We start from the raw sequence: 20,718 nt of genomic DNA on the forward strand, positions 1-20,718 counted from the left end.
CTTTCCTTTTTTATTGTTGTTATTCATGAATACACAGTACATATATACCAATGCAAAATATTTTTTTCTCACTTTACGGTCACCCTAGAAAAATTATGGTAAAATTTTTTTCTAAATAGGTCCCTCAGGAGAATTGGAATGGGCAATAAAAAAAATCGACCCTGGACAGTCGCATATGGCGCAAAAAATCGACCTTGAAAGGGTTAAGCACCACACATAATCCTCTCGCCCAACTGTCGGCATTCCTGAAGGTCGTTTTCACGAAAATATCGAGGATTAGTGGTGATTACACAATGAAATGCGACACCCTCTGGAAGCACACACACGCATAGATTTAATAGTTCCGGTATTTGATAATCCAAAAATGTAATGCCATAGGGCACGCCATCGTTAGGCGCATCTGATTACGATAATTAATAATCCCTCACCCTTAGGTTAAATATAGCAAGCTAACTTTATGTTTTGAAATATGATTGGGCAGTCCCAAAATATTGGGCATGATAGAAAAAAGCACAGCTTGAAATTTGTTCTGGCAGGAACTGCGCAGCGCCAGCCTTCTCTACAATGCCAGCATATATGGCGCACCCCATTCGTCATCTGCTGCAGCTTTTCGTGGCAAGCCATGAAAGACAATCGTCACAGCCCAAACATGGGATATGTAATAGAGAAAAGCATTAATTACGTGGCTAATGCATTCACAAAGAAAATTTGGACTCGGCTGTTGTTTTGTTGGATTTTCTAGCGTACAACCAAAAGTGCCCGCTTTCAAAAGGGAGGGGACAAATGGTACACTTTGCCCCTCCACTTCTGACAGTGAAGGGGACAAGTGCCCCCACCCCTCACCTGGTAAATTCGCCTATGCGTGCCCTAGTCCAGCAAACTTGCCAAGCACGCAACACCTGTTGCATGCTTCGTGGTAAGTGGTTGAAGCGAATTTATACCGCAATATACACACAAGGAAAGCCCTTTTTTTTTTCTTTTTTAATGACACTCTTTCGGTAATATTTAGCAAAAATTTCAGCAAAACGGCACACTTTTGCAATGCATTCTTATTATATTCAGTGGACGGCATTTATTTATTTTTTTCTCTCTCTTTTTTTTATCTATTGCAAGCTCGCTAATACATGGTTGCGCAGCTCTCCACTGGTGGAAGCAGTGGCACTGGTGGCAAACTTTAGCCTGGGAGCCCTACACACTTCGTGAATTGATATAGCTCATTGCAAGGTTTGTGTCAGCCAAATGGCCCATTGATGCACAGAAAGCCAGCTCCACAATATTTATTGAATGTTTCAGTTCAAGTTGATACCATATCTGGTATATAGATGTATGATGAAAGCTGCACCAAAACTGCTTATCTCTGTGCCAAATAAGACTTTTGTCTGTGCAAAGACCTGTGCCAGAAGGTCAAACGATAGGGGACTGAAGCTTTAGGACCAGCAACAGCATTGCGGGTGCTAGTTTTGGGTGATGTAGCAAATACCAGCAGTTTTGGAACAGACTAAACGGATGTGTCTTCATGTGCACTGCTTACACTGCCATGCAACTGAAAAACATTCTTTAGCAATATAAAATTGTTACGTTAATTGTTTATGTACTCTGTTGCAACAAGTAAATCAAGAAAGGGGGTGAGGAGGATAGGCACGCAACAAAAAGCACGTTACTACATGACACCATCATAGTTACATCTGGCTGTATTGAGCAATTAATTTAGACACTTGGGTATTCTGCTTGCTCTAATGTATTTTCACAACCGTGCTAGGTTTTGCAATGCTCAGAAGTCTTGCACATTGCATATTAAGGGCCTCGACTTCAGCAGCTTTGACGTCATAAGGTAGCATATGAGGCTTCATTGGCTAGTTGCCTGCTCCTAAAATTCACGTTCTATGTTACTGGATGTTCTACATCCATTGCCATGCCCGTGAGTGGTGCTAGCTAGCACTCCCAAGGCTGATCTTGTAGGCATGCACAAATACACAAGAAAGTTTACAGAAGGACAGCCGTCAACAGCAGCTTAATAGTAAAGCATTGTATGTGTAACATAGAAGATGAGGATTCTGCTCCCACCTGCAGCAAATTCCCTTTGTCTGCTTTCATTTTTCTTTTCTTTGCTAAAACTACATTTAAATTAACCTTGGCAGTTAATTTCCTCTATGATTTCCCTGGCTTCATTATCTGTTTGCTTCATATGGTTGTAACAGTTAAAAACACCGTGTCTGTACTCCACCACCAGCTCAGCATGAATCTTTTTGGCATTGTCCCTTGAAATGCAGAAAGCGGATCACTGCTCATGCTTCAACCAACTTTCCTTGTGGACACTGCCATCTTGTTTTGATACCCTAGCGTTGTTCCACGGTACTATATAGAACACAATCTTATATTCCGATAAAACTAGAGCGATGTGCGCTCATTTTGATGCCTGTCATGTACGCCTGTTCCAAATTGACACCACCGATAAACGTATTATTATTAGTATATGTTATATTGGTATATCATCTTTATATTCCAGTAAAACTAGAGAGACGTGCACTCATTTTGATGCCTGTTCTAAATTGACTGCACCAATAATACGAACTTTATAGAACGCCCCTCGTATACCTTCAAGACTAAACTGAAATACGTGTTGGCTGCAGCAGTGGCAGAGTGAAAAAATAACTTATTCTCTAGTTACAGTTGTGACTGCAGATGGTTCCAATATTATATACCAAATAATCTTGCAGCTGAGCATATCCAGAGTTATTCCCAAGAGAACACACAGTTTCAGCAAGGACACATAGTACCAAACAGTACCCATTGCAAGATGTCATGTCTGAGCAAAGTTTGAGTGCAAATGATTGTGGTTTAGCTGGGAAAGTCTGGCTCACAGAGCAACACAGTATGCTCACGTAACTTCCTGTTATTTATGTCCACAGGGGCAAGGGTAAAATTTGCTTCAATTTTGCTCCAGTTTCGTGATTGATTGTGCGCAGCTGGCAACTTGAATTATATGAAAACTATTGACATTTGCAAATAGCGACTGTTCAAATTGAATAGGATAATATTCTATTCATTATTCAAAAGTTTCATGTATTAGTACACCCCTAAGCTGGATATCTTGCATCATTGGGGATTTTCAAAGCATTACCAGATTGACCAGTGTTTTTGTGTTAGGCAAGCAACTGTATGTGTGACTCAAGCGTATGTGTGATGACAGCAGCAAGAAGACGGCAATGACAACAGTATGATGACTATGAGTGGGATCTTTTGTACTCTGAACCAAGAAATGTTACAATGCATTTGTAACTGGCACGCTCTCGCTTTTATAAGCAACTTGTTGCTATGCAAATAATGCTCACGAAAGCCACTGGTAAGATTGACTGAAGCCCTTCCATCCTCATGTCTCCACCAGGCAACAGAACCATTTATGAAGGGGTTTTAAGATTAAGCGACTCAAGCGTTCCATTCCCAAGTATGTGGCTGAATGGAAATTGGTGCATGCACTTGTACACATCTTCTAAAAGAGCTAGATTGCATTGGCACAAGAGAAATATGCATGTGATCGTGGCCTAATTGTTAGAGCATCGAGCTTTTGTTTCAGGAGTCAGATGTTCGATCCCACCATCAAACATTTGATATTTATTTTTATTGAAGATGCCCGAAACTATGCAAGACCTGCCTACTTACCTACCACAAAGTACTTGGTGTGAGCCAAAGAATGCTTTGCATTAAAAAACAATATCAACGCAGTTCTTTGCTGTGCTGAGCGCATGAAATGTGAGAAAAGTGGTCTGTAAGTGATGCTCAACTAAAACTGTCTATTGAAAATCGAAGTTCAAGGACAAAGTAACTTGAGTGCCTACCTCCTCTCTCTTTCATTTTAAAAGATTGCTCACAATTTGGTGCAGCTGCCATGAAACATGCACCCCTGACAACACTTAACATCAAGCATTTTTTTGAGCATCTGTTCCTGTCATCTGCATCTGTGCTAAAATATGTCACTAATTCTATAACTCTGTATTTATTTTCTTTTGTTTTTGTAGGATAATCCAGAATTACATAACCAGAGAGGAGGCTGGTGCATTGGTTCCCACCAGCATGGACTGCAACAAGGTAAGTTTATGTTCCTATGCCGCAAGGCGCTGGACCCGCTGAATTCTGCTTGTCATAGGATGTAATGAATTTCCCCTATTGGTCCTTATTTGCAAGCAGCCGTTAGGAAAAAAGCAAAAGGTAACTGCAGCTGTCATTGAAGCACTGTGCAAATAGTATAGCCGTTCATTTTTTACACTTGCAGGCTGAGATCTCTAAGAAGGGAGGCATCATGGCATCTGTGTACAACAGCCATGCCGTGGACACAACCATGACTCTGGAGCTGTCCCTTGAAATCAACCAAAAGCTCCAGGCAGTCCTTGAAGACACATTACTGAAAAACATCACCCTTAAGGTGAGTTAGGTTTTCTAAAACGTATATCACATATTAACAATATTCATGTATATCATATAATTTTCAGCAAGCACAAGTACTTGCTACTATGGAGCACCATTAGCACGTGACCACTCAAGCTGCAGTGATGCTTTGTACGTAGTTTCAGGAAATTCACAACCAAAGCTGTGCCCAGTTATTGTGTACTGAGCAATTGAGACACGCTGGTTTTGCTATGCAGTACATACTAAGAGCTTAGCATTTTCCATAGCGTAACAATTGGGCTGCTAGTGCGAGAGTTCACAGTCCTTTCTGCAGAAAGCCAAGGCAACAAATGATCCACAATTTGTCCTCTTGTTCTTCCTTCTATTCACATTCCTTCCATGGCATGTGCCAGCTAGGCATATACCATATTTTCCAGTCTATAATTTGCAGCTCTGTATAGGTCACAGCCCCCTCAAAACGACAGTTTTCCTATAAAAAAATTTGTATAGGTTGCACCGGTGCATAAGATGCACCTGTACTGGATTTTAAAAAAAATACAGGGACGTTTCACTTCATGAGTGCAGGGGCGCTATAATGTAAAACTATCCCAAACTTTTCTATTCCAATCCTGCAATCAGCCTTCCGCAATTGGTCAAAAACTTTTTTGGGCCACCCTCACTTCAACTGTATGTCACGCGACGTCACAAGAACCGCGATAGCTCCCCATCTGATATGACGTGTACACACTGATTATGCATGATTTGACCAAACAAAAGAAAAATAGTTATTTCTGATTCGACGCCTTTTTGACACTAGCCCTCGGCTATTGGTCAAAAGTTTTCGGGCTCCACCCGCTTCACCTGCCTGTCACGATACCTCATAAAACTGTAAAAACTCACCGCGTCAAAGTGACGCGTATGCGTTAAAGATGCATTAATATGCCAAACAAAACTGCATTTTCTTCTGAATAACCGCTGGCTGCCCCGTTTCGAAAGGAACAAAAGATGGCTGCCGCTGATCGTTCAGGCACTGGCTAATAAACCTTTCTGCGTGGCCGTGTAACGTTTTTGAGCACTTTCGGAACGTTTACGACCGCGTTCTGCCAACTCTTCTTTGGTGAGGATCCCTTTTATCATCATTCCTAAGCTTCCGTTGCATGTCGCCACGATTGTCGACCCGCCACCGTAAGCTAACTAAGAGAAAGTGGACCAATCGCAGACGCCGGCACCGCCCTCTTCATCCAGTTATCGATATTCAGTGCAGTGGCTTGGCCCCATCGAATCCCTCTCCACTTGAGCGTGCTCCTCGCCTCTTGTCAGCCAATTACATAAGACAAGCTGCTCAGTGTAGGCAATGTTATTTGTTTTTCAAGCAAACAAAAGTGACCTCCTATGAACGAGGAGAGTGTTTGATTGGTTTGCTTAGACAACCCTATGGGTGACCACCCGATGCTTGCGTCAGCGATTACGCAAACTTGAATTCTGGAAATTGGAATAAAAACATATTGGAATAGTTTTACGTTATAGGGCCCCAGGTGCAATAGGGCCCCATGCGCAATCGCATCGGTGCCATTCCTATAGAATTGCAATAGCAATGATATGGACACTCCAGGCACATTTCTGCTGTCGTTGTCGCCGCTATGTTTCGTATAAAGTCCAAGGGCAATAACATCGTCCCCGTCTGCCGCATGCTGTATGTGCGAGTGAAAGCGTGCGACGATGAGCTGAATCGTGCAGGTGGGAGGGGGGTTGGCTTGTACTGTGGTAGCAAATGCGTGGTTTGCACAGCGGTGCATGCTGTATCTTGAAAGCAATCTGTAGATGCGACGACTTCAGAGTAAGTTGACTCACGGTTGGCCTGCTGCCGCTTGCGTTGCTACTCTGTTCTTCTCGCATGGCATTCGGCAACTCAATCGCGAGAAGAACTCGATATCTCCGTGGCGCCCACACAACCTGTAGCAACTGCCAGAGGAGGTCAACCCAGCACGCTTCGCATGGCCATAGCATCGAATCCAATTTTGACAGCAGCTTTTTCGAAAAAAAGATGCATATAAGTCACACCATTCTATAAGATACACCGACGAAAAATTCAGAAAAAGAAACGAAACTTATACACCGGAATATGCGGTAGTGTCTATTTCCTTGGAACATTTACATTTAATCTCCTGTGTGTTCACAAAACATGCTGTCTCACAGAAACTGCTCTGATTTCTAGCTCACAGTCACTAGAGGCTTTGGTTGTTGATGTCTTGGTCAACTTCTGTTGTTGACTAATTTTGAACAAATGAATAATTGAGTTTAAAAAATTGTGTGCATGGAAAAGTTGTGCCACAGGTGTCCTGGTTTTCTGTCAGTGTTGTTAATTATCTAATATGTGTGGAACCCTCAAGTTAAATTGGACGTAATGTGAAAGATTGAATATTTGTAACCACTGATATGTTTTAGGGAAATGTTTATTTAGGTGGTATATGAGAACGGCTTCAACGGTGTGAGTTATACACATGACCTTACGCTTGTTATTGTCTGGTTCCGTTATCTATTCATTGCACCAACTAGCTATAGCAGTTGAGTCAAAACATACTGAAGGGGCTAGTTGGTTTTTTCTGGCTTACAAATTGCACCAGAGGACATTAGAGACAGAGGAGACAAAGAAGACAGAAGAAATATGTTGTAATCATTTAGCTGTTTCCTCTGTTCTGCATGTTCTCTGGCTCTGTTTCCAAGCCATATAACAGTTAATTCATTTGGAGAGTGTGCCTCATAAAACAAAAACTGAAGACACTGCATAAATACTGACTGAATTTTTGTAAAGAACAAGCAAAATTGTTTCCAGTATGTAAGTTTTGTGATCCTAGCTTTAATAATGAGATAAATAAGTTGCGGAGGCTGATGTCCATGTGCAGACACAAAATGTAAGTTTAAATGTTGCAGAATGCATTGATACCCCCCCTGCAGGGGCGTCTGCGTCAGCAGGCATTTGGTGTGTTATGACACCACAGACCTGAGCACATGGGGGTTGGACCCTCCCACGTGTAGCCATGCATGGCTGAGCCATGCCTGGGGAAAGGGGGATCCTGGTGGTTGAGCTGATGCCAGGTGTTGGGACCTTTAAGGCTCCCTGGCGGAGGCAACAACTTTGGCCTCTGCTTCGCATAGATGGCATCTACAGACCGACCAACCTGGAGGAAATCGGCAGTCGCCTTTTCGTGTTCCCCTCTCAACACATTTTCTTTCTCTTTCACTGTGGCTTCTTTCCTATCTTGTATTCTCTTCTGGGGGATAAGATTTAATGGAGAATACCTTAGTAACTTGCGATTCGCTGATGATATTGCCTTGCTTAGTAACTCAGGGGACAAATTGCAATGCATGCTCACTGACATGGACAGGCAAAGCAGAAGGGTGGGTCTAAAAATTAATCTGCAGAAAACTAATGTTTAACAGTCTCTGAAGAGAACAGCAGTTTACAATAGGTAGCGAGGCCCTGGAAGTGGTAAGGGAATACATCTACTTAGGGCAGGTAGTGACCGCGGATCCGGATCATGAGACTGAAATAATCAGAAGAATAAGAATGGGCTGGGGTGCGTTTGACAGGCATTCTCAGATCATGAGCAGTAGGTTGCCATTATCCCTCAAGAGAAAAGTGTATAACAGCTGTGTCTTACCAGTACTCACCTACAGGGCAGAAACCTGGAGGCTTACGAAAAGGGTTCAACCTAAATTGAGGACGACGCAACAAGCTATGGAAAGAAGAATGATGGGTGTAACATTAAGGGGGGGGATGAGAAGAGAGCAGATTGGGTGAGGGAACAAACGCAAGTAAATTACGTCTTAGTTGAAATCAAGAAAAAGAAATAGGCATGGGCAGGGCATGTAATGAGGAGGGAAGATAACTGATGGTCATTAAGGGTTACGGACTGGATTCCAAGAGAAGGGAAGCGTAGCAGGAGGCGGCAGAAAGTTAGGTGGGCGGATGAGATTAAGAAGTTTGCAGGAACAACATGGCCACAATTAGCACATGACCGGGGTAGTTGGAGAAGTATGGGAGAGGCCTTTGCCCTGTAGTGGGCATAACCAGGCTCATGATGATGGTGGTGGTGGTGATGATGATGATGATTCGATGATTCTCTTCTCCTCACTCCAAAATTTTCGGGTGAAAAGGGTTAACCTTGTGTGGCTCACTTGGTTATGCTGTATTTGGTTATAGCAGCAATGTACAGTTGGCATTGGCAGGGCTTCCCTTACAGGGGCTTCTGTCACATCTCCGCGTTGGGCTCATTGGTGAGTGGTTGGCATCGCTGCCGAAAACCCCATCTAAGCTTATGGACCACGCTTTCCCTAAACTCCCTGATTGCCCTCAAAAACGAGGGTGCATTGAAGACGTCTTCCAGTTTTTTGGACGCCAAATCCAAAACTTCCTCGGATTTCACATCATTCATTCTGAAAAACCAGAAAAACCAGTACGAACAATTTCACCTTTCCTTGTCTCAAAGCCTCTCACTGAAGTTTTTGGTCCAGGTTATAAGGCGACGACGATGGCAAGCGGTGATCTCCTCTTGGAGCTTCGCAATCAGAAACAATATGACAAACTGCCCAAACTAGTGTCATTTGGGGACGCCCAAGTAACTGTAACCCTGTATCGTACTAGGAATGCCACATGCGGCGTCATCTCAGATGATGATCTGCTGGAGCTGACAGAGGCTGAACTCTTGGAGGGCTTCAGTAAGCAGAATGTCGTCAATGTGAAACAAATTAAGATAAGGCATGACGGCAAAGAAATCCAGACCAAGCACCTAATACGTTCGGTTCAAGTGTTCTGCCCGATTCCATCAAGTATGGGTACATCAAGCTTCGTGTTAGGCCCTAGGTGCCAAATCATCTCAGGTGCTTTTAAGTGTCAGAGGTTCGGCCACAGTTCGCAGAAATTTTGAGGCCACCTGATTTGCGTTAAGTGTAGTAACAATGAACATGCCTCCAAGCATGCAACAATCCTCCACAATCACAGTGTGTCAACTGTGATGCTCAGCACGCCGCATACTCGCGCATACTCGCGGTTGTACCAATCCTGGAAAAAGGAAAAAGAAATACAGTTAAGCCTCGATATAGCGAATTAGGTAAAATTTGCAATTTGCTTCATTATATACAAATTTCGTTGTATTGAATTTCGAACTTACATGCAAATAAGTACAGTCATCAATTGATCTTTCTTACATAGGAAGGTGCTGCAGAATTTTCCAAATTATCGGGCAGTAAAAAAAATAGAGTTGAATGAAAAAACAAATCCTTTTGATACGGTTTCATGCCACATCGACGACATCTCCAAGTAGGCGGAACAAATTAAGCAAATCCAGTTATGCTTTCGCGTGTACTCCGTCCCTGCCGCTGATAGCATCACCTGCACTGGGATGATGCTATCACGAAAAGCGCCAGCAGCGGGGAGTGAATGCTTCGTCTGCCTCTCGCTCCATTGGGTCGCCGTAACTCAAGATTACGCAACCTTCAGTACTAAATGCACAGGAAGACCGCTTACATGATGCCACGCCGCCTCGGCATGCCCACTCTTTGCACACGCGGCAGATTACCTCTAAAGCAGGGTGCGCAGCTATGTATGCACTCAGCCGCACTTACAGCCATGTGCAGCCACGGCTGAGACGCGCCAACTTGGCGCACGTCTCGGCCATGGCTGCGCATGGCTGTAAGCATGGCTGAGGCCTCTGGTCGTGCTGCGTGTGACTTTAGAGGTGAATTTGCAAGCAGCTGCTTGTAATTCAATCATTTGACCATCTGCGTCTGCGGAAGTTTTCATTTATTGTCTCGGCATTCCTTTGCTGCAGAAGCGAAACTTAGTTATGTTGAAATCATATACAAACACACATTCAGGCACGTACCCATCGTTATTTTTTTCGGTGGCGGAGGGGGACAGCCAAATGTAACGTATCTGTGCAAATGAGGGGGGGTTACCTTTACTAGTACCAGGCACATACCCAAGGAGGGGCCCGGGGAGGCCCCTCCTTGGGTATGTGCCCCCCCTCCTTGGGTATGTGCGCCCCCTCTCCCCCAAAGTTAAGCCGCATACCCCCTTCCCCTCCCTGCCCAAGCCACCACTCCTCACACACATTCTGAATCAATGTTGAGACTTGACAGCTATTCGGCTGTCAACGTTTTGCTGCCTTTTTCACTCCTTTTGGATGGCGGTAGTTATCAGCATCTCCTGGGGTGCGAGGGCCAGTTTTCTCATAGATTTGGTGCCTGCGCAATTCACTCAAGATGCATTCAGTTGTCACCACCTATTCAAGGGTAACGCGCATGGCTGATGCTTCGTTAGTTGAACCTTCTTTGTTTAGACTGATCCAGGGACCAGGAAAGGGATTCCGTTAGTAGTCAGCTGGTCTGTATGCACGAGAAACGAGTTGCAGCCTGACAAAACGCCAGTTGCGTTTAACTTATCCTTTTGCTTCATTATTTCCTCGAGTTACTACTCGCCGCGACGGTGGCAGATCCTTCGAACCATATACCCGCGATATGGGTTAGATAAGATGGAAAATAAAATAATGCGAAACAGTGTCCATCATCAAACCCTGCTACAACCCTTAAGAGAAAGCTTTAGCTTGGGCTAAACTCCGATGCGGCCTATTCAAGTTCATGTAAAACACAAAACGCTTTTCTAAGATAACCCCTGGACCGATTTTAATGAAATTTGTTGTTTTTGAGAGAGGAAGTTAAATTCTAGTGGCTGTTGGAAGCGAAATTTCGATTTATGGCTTGAATTTTGTGAAAAAGATTTTCAAAAATTCTAAAGTATGAAAAATTATAGATGCACCAAGCTTATAAATTAATAGCTCTGCATCAAAAACAGATACCGCGGTTCTGTAAATGGCATCCATTAGATCATTCAAAGTGGACAAATTTGATGTGTCAATTTATATCTTACGTTAATTTGTTACATTGTGTACAAGGGTACTGCAAAAGCTGTATTTCCATATTACTGAATTTTTTAGATTCATGTGTAACATATCAATGTTGTCGCCTTTAGACATAACATCAGATGACTAGTACTAGACTAGTACAAATGTTAATAACGTTCGCTATTTGCCATAAAGACGCGTAAACCCGCAAAAAAGAAATGAAATAAGGTGTACCTGTGAGATACACCTCTCCTTTACTAGGCAAACAAGGAACCACATCAAATGGACTCACGCAGGAAAGAAGCGCAGGAAGAACACTGCCAAGAACAATTAAAAAAAGCGAAAGTGTAAAATAAAGATTTCTATGGTAGCATACAACTTAAGAAAAAAAGCAATTAACAACCAAGGCACACAGCCCACACAGGGTTGTGTTACTCTGCCTGCCAATCACAGAAGCAAACAAAATTGTCATCATGCTGCCTTTTCAAAATGGCGTCGTACTTGATACCTCCAGAGCGTTTGCTGTTTTTGAAGAGTCTTTTCATCAACGGTAGCAATGAGGTGTGCAACAGACATGGACAAAGTGTATGGAGTCTGAGATTTTCACTCTTCAAAAGTCTACCTGCCATGGTTGCTTAGTGGCTATGGTGTGGGGCTGCGAAGCATGAGGTCGCAGGATCGAATCCTAATCCCGGCCATGGCAGCTGCATTTTCGATTTGGGCGTAATGCGAAAACACCCGTGTACTTAGATTTAGGTGCTCGTTAAAAAACCCCAGGTGGCCTGAATTCCCGGAGCCTCCCACTACGGCATGCCTCACGGTGTCGGCACGTAAAAATCCATAATTAATTAATTAAATCTTCAAAAGTCTGCGGTACAGTTCATTTCACTGCCAACTGAAGTGCAACTTAACAATATACTGCATAGTTGCAGCAAAGCAAGCATTTTATTTCAGTTCAGTAAAGAATTAGGCATTCGCCATTCCACTATAATAGGCAAGGGAAAACGTATAAATTTACGCACTAATGATTTTATTTTTGTGCTTACCACCTGATTTGGGTAACAGGAAATGTTTGAAGTACAAATTATTCGCAGCCTCGCAGAGGAACAGTGGCTGGCGGTTATGAGGGAGTGTGCAGGGCTTCACTGCAGACTTGAGTTGTATCTGATTATAGCAGCGTTTTTTTTAATTAGCTCTGGAAGAATTATAGAGGAATATACATCTGTGGTACAATTGCAGTTCTTTTGGATCCCTCGTTTACTGCTCTACCAAGTTGAGTGCCACAACCGACCCATATTGTTATTTGGGAAGTTGCATAACGATGTGTGGCCGCCAGTTCCGTACAATCGTGTTGAGCACAGGACGCTGCAGTTATAGACATACTTAGCCCACCACGGAAGGTTAGAAAAACTATCCATAAGCGCAGCAGAAGTGGCTACGTCAGGCGGCTCGACTGATAACTGTAGAGGCGTCATTCAAAACACACAGAATTGTTCTCCACTTCCGGTGGCGTTTTGTCTACTTCCTTTTTAAATAAAAAGATTTTGATCCATAAAGATTTTTATAAACAACAGGTAAATTTGTTAATATTCGCTTTTTCTTCCTGTTTGGCTGTTGCCTTGGCTCTCTCCCTTAGTAGATCGCTTAACTTCTCAACTCCTTGCGACTCTTCTTTCCAGATGCCAGTTTTGCACGAAAAGTGCTGTACAATTAGGCAAAAACCAGACGAGGTAACAGGTGACAGTCATATTGCTTATGGGCTTAAGAGGAAGCTTTAGCTCGGTTGCTCTTATCTAAACACATGTAAAAGGAGAATTCGTTTTTCTCGGCAACCACTGCACCAAATTTGACGAGGTTTGTTGCATTTAAAAGAGAAACTTAAAATTTGAAGACTGTTACATTCCAATTTCTGATTTATATCGTCAATTTTTTATTGAAAAATTGGCAAAAAATTTAAACTTTTCAGAAGATGATACTATCAAGTTTACAACTCTCTAACTCAGCAAGGAAAAATAATATCACAATTCTGTGAATTTCATCTGATGTTACATCTAAAGGGGACAACATTAATATGTTATACATGAATCTTAAAAATTCAGTAATATGGAAATACAGCTTTTGCTGCCCTACAGCCCTTGTACACAATGTACCAAATTAACGTAAGTTATAAATTGACATATCAAATTTGTCCGCTTTGAGTGATCTAATGGATGCCATTTACAGAACCACGGTATCTGTTTTTGATGCAGAGTTATTAATTTATAAACTTGGTGCGTCTATTCTTCTAGAACTTTCGAATTTTTGAAAATCTTTTTTTACAAAATTCAAGCCATAAATCGAAATTCTGCTTCCAGAAGCCACTAGAATTGAACTTTCTCTCTTAAATGCAACAAATTTCATTAAAATCGGTCCAGGAGTTATCTCAGAAAGCGTTTTTTCGTTTGACATATATATGAATCGTCCGCATCGGAGTTGGGCCCGAGCTAAAGCTTCCTCTTAAAGGGACACTAAAGGTTACTAATATGTCAACGTGGACTGTTGAAATACCATCCCAGAAACCTCGAAACGCTTGTTTCGTGCCAAGGAGAGACTTATTTTAAGAGAAAATGCGTTCTGAAGCGTCCGCGTACCTCTAGCACAGTTCAAATCGCCCGCCCTCCGATCGAGGAGTACTGACATCATGGTTTCATAGTGACATTGCGCCATCGGCGAGTAGAATGGCGTCCGCAGACGGCGCTACGGCTTTTCTTAGCAAAACGCAAACGCACGGCCAGAAACAGAGCCAAAACAGAGCCGACAGCAGAGCGAAAGCGGGAGTATGGTGGCTAGCGGAAGGAGAAACACGCGACCATGGGGCTCTTGCATTGCCCAGGGGGCGCTGCGAGAAAGGTACTAAAAAGCGCCCTCTGTCCTAAAAAGGGTCGTACCAAGCTCGGTCGTCTTCTTCGGAAAGCACGTTTGCAATATGGACCCGCCACTTTCGGTTGTAGCACGGCCTGCTGCGTATATCGGGCGCCGAAGATTTTTTCAGGGGTGGCACGCTGCGTAAAGGCAAGAAATTATGCAGTGCCGAATACGTGTACGCCGTTCAAGAATTAGGCGGCAAAGTTTTAGCACGGTGTCAATCGCAAGTGAAGCGAGTCGCGTACGAAGTGGAACTACAGGTAAGGTTTGCACGCTAGCTGCTAGATTCAGGCGCACAAACGCGAAGAAATGCGTGCTATAAATGAATCCACAGCAGCGATAAGCAGACATCATGTGTACGGAACTGCTCGAGCGCACGATCATACGCGCCGCGACGGCAGCGGTCTTTCGACATGCCGCCAAACGGCGGGCCTCCTGCAATCTTTGTTGACTGCATGCCGCTAAACTGATGCAATGGATATGAGCTCGCACGTACGTGCGAATCGCGCTTTAGCGCGAGCTTGTGCGCTGCTCGCTTGATGTAGCTTTTAATGACAGCGCTCGAACATCGATGTGCTGCAATCAATACTGCCTTGCTGCGCTGCCTCAACGTGCTGGCTTGAGATCAAGGATGACCGCATTTAACTCTCTTAACCTGTGCTGCTCGTAGTGGAGTAGTGAATTGTCATCGAATGAGCCCGACCATTTGTGCTCATTTGCACACACTTCACCACTTCGCATCGGTCGAATTGTTAATTGTCGCTGTGGCCGGGTCTCGAATCGTGAATTACCAGCCATGCCTGCTGCTGTGTCGGTCTGCTGTCGGGACTGTAGGTGCAAAAGACCGAAATTTCGAACGCAGATAATCAAGCAAGCTTCAAGACAGGCGAAGCAGTCAGCATGGCACGAAGTTTCGCTTACTCAGCGCGACGAACTGCAGCTATGCAGCGCGCCCGACACTCCACTTCGTGAGGCCTTGAAGGAAAACGGTAGAATCTGATGTTGGGATTCAGGCCTTCTTGTTCATGGCAGCCCACGACGCAGAAGTAATGACGGTGACGCCTTTTCGAGGCTAGGCTAGGTCTCTCCGGATCGGCATCATCGATTCCTTCTGCTCCCAGCATTACGTCCCACGGCACACGGAGAGTCCGTTTTCGTTAAACTATAGGCTGCGGTGAGCTCGCAGCGTGGTCGGCGTGGTCTGTGAGAAGTGACGAGCCTTTTCACACTCGCAACAGGGCATAAAAAAGTGCGAATCGACGCAAAACTCGGCCTAGAAACGTGCTTCGCCACAGCCAGGGCTCAATACAACCCAAGCTGGTACGACCCAGATGTCGTTTCCCGCACCGCCACCACGCGCCGCTACTATACCTCAAACTCCAGCGCAAGACGCCCATAAGCTGGTACTTCATTCTATGACGCAAACTTCGACGCTCGTCGCAATGCACCCTGACACCGACAGATTGGCTCGCGATGGTGGGCTCAACTTCAGCGATTTGAGCACTGACGAGCGTGACCTGCTGCTGAGGGCTCGCGCTGCCGGCGTCGTTGCGTACTACGACGGCGGCCTCGACACCGGCTCTGCGGAGCGGGAAAGCAACGAGGGCTTCCCATGACATCACATGGACGTGGCATTCTCACTGCTTGTTCCAAATGAAAGTTTCGCGAGCCAGCAGAACCCTCACAGCACGACGCGGTAACGAAACTACTGAAACTCCAAAGCGTGCGCGGCGCAGAGTCGAGCGCGCAGAGTCGAGCGAAAACGAAACCTTTCGAACACCCATATTACTGAAGGGTAACGTCAAAATGTTATTTTTTCTTAGAATCGAATAGACGTAGACAAATAGCATTTTTTTTTTCGTCTTATAATCGAATGAAATGATATTTTTAATACGAGTAGTTGAGTATTAGTAACACAAATTATGAGGAGTGCTTTCGTCATCGGGCTAGTACCGGAATGTCGCTGGGGGGTCTCAAATCGTGTCATGCATTTACCTCAATTTCTCAGTTACTAAAGCTCTGTTCGCGATTATATTGACGCCTTAGACGCTCTAGAACATTGCTCTACCACTTTAACTTGAGTTTCTGGTAACCTTTAGTGTCCCTTTAAGGGTTATTGCAGGATTTGATGATGGATGCTGTTTCGCATTATTTTATTTTTCACCTTATCTAAACAATATCGCGGGTATATGGTTCCGAGTATCTGCTACTGTCGCGGCGAGTCGTAACTCGAGGAAATAATGAAGCAAAAGGACAAGTTAAACGCAACTGGCGTTTTGTCAGGCCACAACTCGTTTCTCATGCATATAGACCAGCTGAATACTAACGGAATCCCTTTCCTGGTCCCTGGATCAGTCTAAACAAAGAAGGTTGAACTTACGAAGCAACAGCAATGCGCGTGACCATTGAATAGGTGGTTACAACTGAATGCATCTCGAGTTAATCGTGGGGGCACCGAATCTATGAGAAAACTGTCCTTCACACCCCAGGAGATGCTGATAACTACCGCCATCCAAAAGGAGTGAAAAAGGCAGCAAAACGTTGACAGCCGAATAGCTGTCAAGTCTCAACATTGATTTGACGGCCCTATAGGAATGTGTGTGAGGAGTGGTGGCGGGGAGGGGGGGAGGGGTTATGCCGCTTAATTTCGTGGGACGGGGGAGGCGGGCCCCCCCTTGGGTACGTGCCTGCACACTTTGTTATATTGAGGTTATAATTACATGGTGTTCTATAGACAAGAGGTTATGAAATGTTAAATACTGCGGTGTATCGAGAATTTTGTTATATTGAAGTTCGTTATATCAAGGTTTAACGGTAGGTACAATCAAAGTTAAGGGAAACATAACCTCCAAGGAGGCATATAGGCGGGTACCGTACCTGCCAAAGAAGTTTTGCCAAAGTGGCATCTCGGGGGGCAGTGCCACAACAGCCCCCGGCGGCTGTCGATCTCACACAGTGAGCTGACAGTGACGCCATCCGCCCCCTTGGTGGCTGCAGCCAGCGCTGCTCGGCCGTCCCAGAAGACGGGGCCATCGACTCCCGGGTTGGTGGCTTCCAGGGTCTCGTCTACCGAGGCGAGGCCTCCAAGGGGAACAAACCACCTGAAAGAGCGGATGTCCAGCGCCCCTGAAGAGGCGATGGACCCCTCTTTTAGCCAGATGGCACAGTGTAGAAGCTGGGCGTCGCAGCCCCAGAGTCTGGCATCACACAGAGAGTCGCTCTCTAGTCTACGCCTCCTGTACGTCTCGTAATGGATAGCTGGCCCACACTACCAGGGCATCACACGCAGGCTAAGCGGGCCCATGCCGTTGTCCGAGCTTACTTGACGAGGGTTGCTTCTTTAGCAAAGAGTACGAGGTCAAGAGGATGAGAAACAGAACAGGGGGTTTATTTACATAGGAAAAGCAAACTTATTTACATAGAACAAAGGGTACTCGTACTGGCTGGAGCGCGGAGCACAGTACTTCGTTCTCGTAGCGTGAGCTACAGGTCAGACGGCTACATCCTTTTGGCGAGCACACATCAGAGCACGTCAGCACACCAAAGCATACTAGCACACTCTAGCTGCATCAAAGGTATCCGCTTTTTAGCCCTCTGTCCTCCCTAGATCCCTAATCCATGGAAATCCGCAGTCACACCATCTTTCAGTCGGAGCACTTATAGTCGACTGCATATCTGCATATGACCAGTTCGCATCGCCTTACCGCCTCGCTCTTCTGTGTCATGCCTAGTACATGAAAAGAACCCAAGGAGGGTGAACATGATTGCCCCCTCGCTTTTGTCCACCTTTGTGCCTAATGACCCTTTCTTTTCTTCTCCGTCGAGCAGCTCGGAAGCGGTCTGATTAGAAACATTCCAAATGACAAATGCACCTTTCTAACTCTTTGACCACACTCGCCTTAGAGTTTAGCACCTTTATTCAGCCTTGTTGCTTTCTCTTCCATATTCCTGATTCTGCTACACCTCTTTTTTTAGCCCGTTTTCTGGTGCTCATTTCTAAGCCTTCCGCTCGCATCTCGGGCTGACCCGTACTCATATCGTCAGTCACAATTGCCATCTCAACCGCACAGTCTGGATGATTTCAGGCTAAGTTATTCCTATCATTGCTACCTCGATTGGTGGAGAGCTTCAAACACTTCGAGAAACTGCACCTATTTTCATTTGCGCAACATTGCTCACATACCAGGGAGCTGTCCACAACTGCACTGCCCTGCCTACATTGTGCTTTAGCAGACTTTTCTGACCGATTGAGCTTTACACTGGTGCTTTTGTCTAATAAGTCAGGGTCCCTTAGGACTTCTGCAAGAGCTACTTTTGCAACGTACTCCCTTGATAACTGTGCCAAATCGTGCACAACTGGCCTAGCTGCTTCTCTAGCATTCCATTGGCACAGTATCTCGTCGTGCTCAATCTGGTCCTCATCAATGGGCATCTCAGCAACACACGCCACAGTCTACAGATAGGGCATCACCTATCAATGTACTGCTAATCTCACAGGTGCTACTCCTTTCTTCGACTTTCGACAAAAACCTTCTATTGACTACCTCCCACTTTCGCTGCATCCTACCTACAGATTTCTCGAGCTGCCGTCGTCTTTGTTCGATTGCCTGCTCTAAACCTTAAATCTCATTGTCCAATGCTGCAACTAATTGCCTCGTTACTTCCCTTACTTCGGGCCTATCACTTTCATGCGAAATTCTTTTCCATTTCTGCATCATTTCTTCCTGTTTTTGCCTGATCATTGTCACTTTTGGAGAATGGGTTTATGAATTTTTGCTTCTGTTAAGTCCTCTTCTACGTTTACATCAACCTCTTCACACAACCATAACAGGTTAGCTCTCGTCAAACACAATAGGATCATGGTCGCTACTTTAAGCTTTGGATCTGCTGTGACACAATACTTGCTGCGAAATCAGAATACAAGTAAACGATCCCCAGCAAGTCAAATCTACAAACCCAGAGAAATTGAAACCTGGTAAATCTTATAGCCAAAACCAAACGCTTACCCACAGAAGCAGCACCATATCACCATTTCTTCTCCGCCGTATCCAGTCAGTTGTAAGAGGTGGTCAATCCTAAGTCGCCTCCAACTTGATCGGAATACCGGTCAGTCACCATGTCCCAAGGTCTGTGAGGTTAATCTCACCACTGGCAACCAGTTGTAGGAGCCAGGGTTCGCGGCTTCGGAGTCTGGCATCATACAGGGGGTCGCTCTAGCCTACACCATCGGTACGTCTCATAATGGATAGCTGACCTATGCTACCAGGTCACACAGAGGCTAAGCAGGCCCGTGCCGTCATCCGAGCTTACTTGACGAGGGTTGCTTCATTAGTGAAGAGTATGAGGTCGAGAGGATGAGGAACAGAACAGAGGGTTTATTTACATTGTGAAGGGAAACTTATATACATAGAACAAGGGGTACTCGTACTGGCCGGAGCACGGAGCACAGTATATCATTCTCGTAGCATGAGCAGTCAGAAGGCTAGATATTTTTGCCGGGCACACATCAGAGCCCGTCAGCACACCAGAGCATACTAGCACACTCCAGCTACATCAAAGGTGTCTGCTTTTTAGCCCTCTGTCCTCTCTAGATCCCTAATCCAGGGAAATCCACAGTCACACCATCTTCTAATCAGAGTACTCGTAGTTGCCTTGAGGGCGAGAGTGCACACAATCACTCCAGCACCTTTGTTCACGGAACGCCATCAGAGAAATACCCCCGGGCACACACAGCTCACTGTCCGAGAGAAAGAAGGGGAAGCTCGAAGACAGGGGTGTCACACTTCACTCCGTTTGTACATCTTGGCTCCTGATATGACCCAGCAGCGACTGTAACAAAGCAGCGTATAATGCACTTTCAGAGGAGTTCCTTGGTCTCAGCATAGTAGTCGGCGACCAAGTGCCATCCATCAACCCCGTAGCTGTGAAACGTGTCTCGTTTTGGTGTCACCGTTGGTCTGTCCGAGGCAACGTATTGTGAGCCTCACGAAGCAATTCGTCGCAGTAGGGCAGGAGAAGCTAGAAGGTCGCTTTCCCTTCTGGCCGATTGTAACAGCAGCAGGCGCCTAAGGAGCGACAGCGATCTCTCGAGCGCTCTAAAAAAAGAAAGCATGCATCACAGGGCCCGAAATGGGCTCTGTAGGTTAAGTCAGCTTTCATACATTAAACACACAGAATGATCCTCTTCTGCAAAATGGACTTACAAATGTTGCAGTGGTGGTGGTGGTGGTACAAACTTTATTTAGTGAAGGCCAAAAAAAGAAAAGAAAAAATTATGATGCCGCCGTTCCATAGGTGACCTTCAGGCTGCCAATCGTGGCCTCCAGATTATGCCTGGCGGCGACATCCGCTGCCCAGATTGTTAGTTGTAGCTGGACATCCGCCTCCCACAGCTGCGGACTAGATACATGCCGAGAGTCAGGGGGAGAATGTTTCGGGCATGAATAGAGAATATGAGCATAGTCTGCTCGTGGATGTCTGCAGAGCATGCATTCGGTTGAGAAGGCACCGGGGTGAACAAGGGCAAGTC

At 45.1% G+C, this 20,718-nt stretch overlaps 1 protein-coding gene across 4 annotated transcripts in view; it reads left to right on the forward strand.

The window, feature by feature from the left end:
- The window catches only part of LOC126545252 (coiled-coil domain-containing protein 186-like), a 142,087-nt gene that overhangs the window by 114,295 nt on the left and 7,074 nt on the right, over positions 1-20,718 (forward strand). For 3 of the 4 annotated variants that reach the window (XM_055061332.2, XM_055061331.2, XM_055061333.2), the window contains 3 exons: positions 4,017-4,086; positions 4,186-4,206; positions 4,271-4,420. In XM_055061332.2, coding sequence (XP_054917307.1) covers positions 4,017-4,086; positions 4,186-4,206; positions 4,271-4,420 — 241 coding nt within the window. The remainder of the gene's footprint in view (positions 1-4,016; positions 4,087-4,185; positions 4,207-4,270; positions 4,421-20,718) is intronic. The other variant, XM_050193011.3, reaches the window with a different exon arrangement.

The sequence above is a fragment of the Dermacentor andersoni genome, chromosome 1 (assembly GCF_023375885.2).
Source record: "Dermacentor andersoni chromosome 1, qqDerAnde1_hic_scaffold, whole genome shotgun sequence".
Lineage (NCBI taxonomy): Eukaryota > Metazoa > Arthropoda > Arachnida > Ixodida > Ixodidae > Dermacentor > Dermacentor andersoni.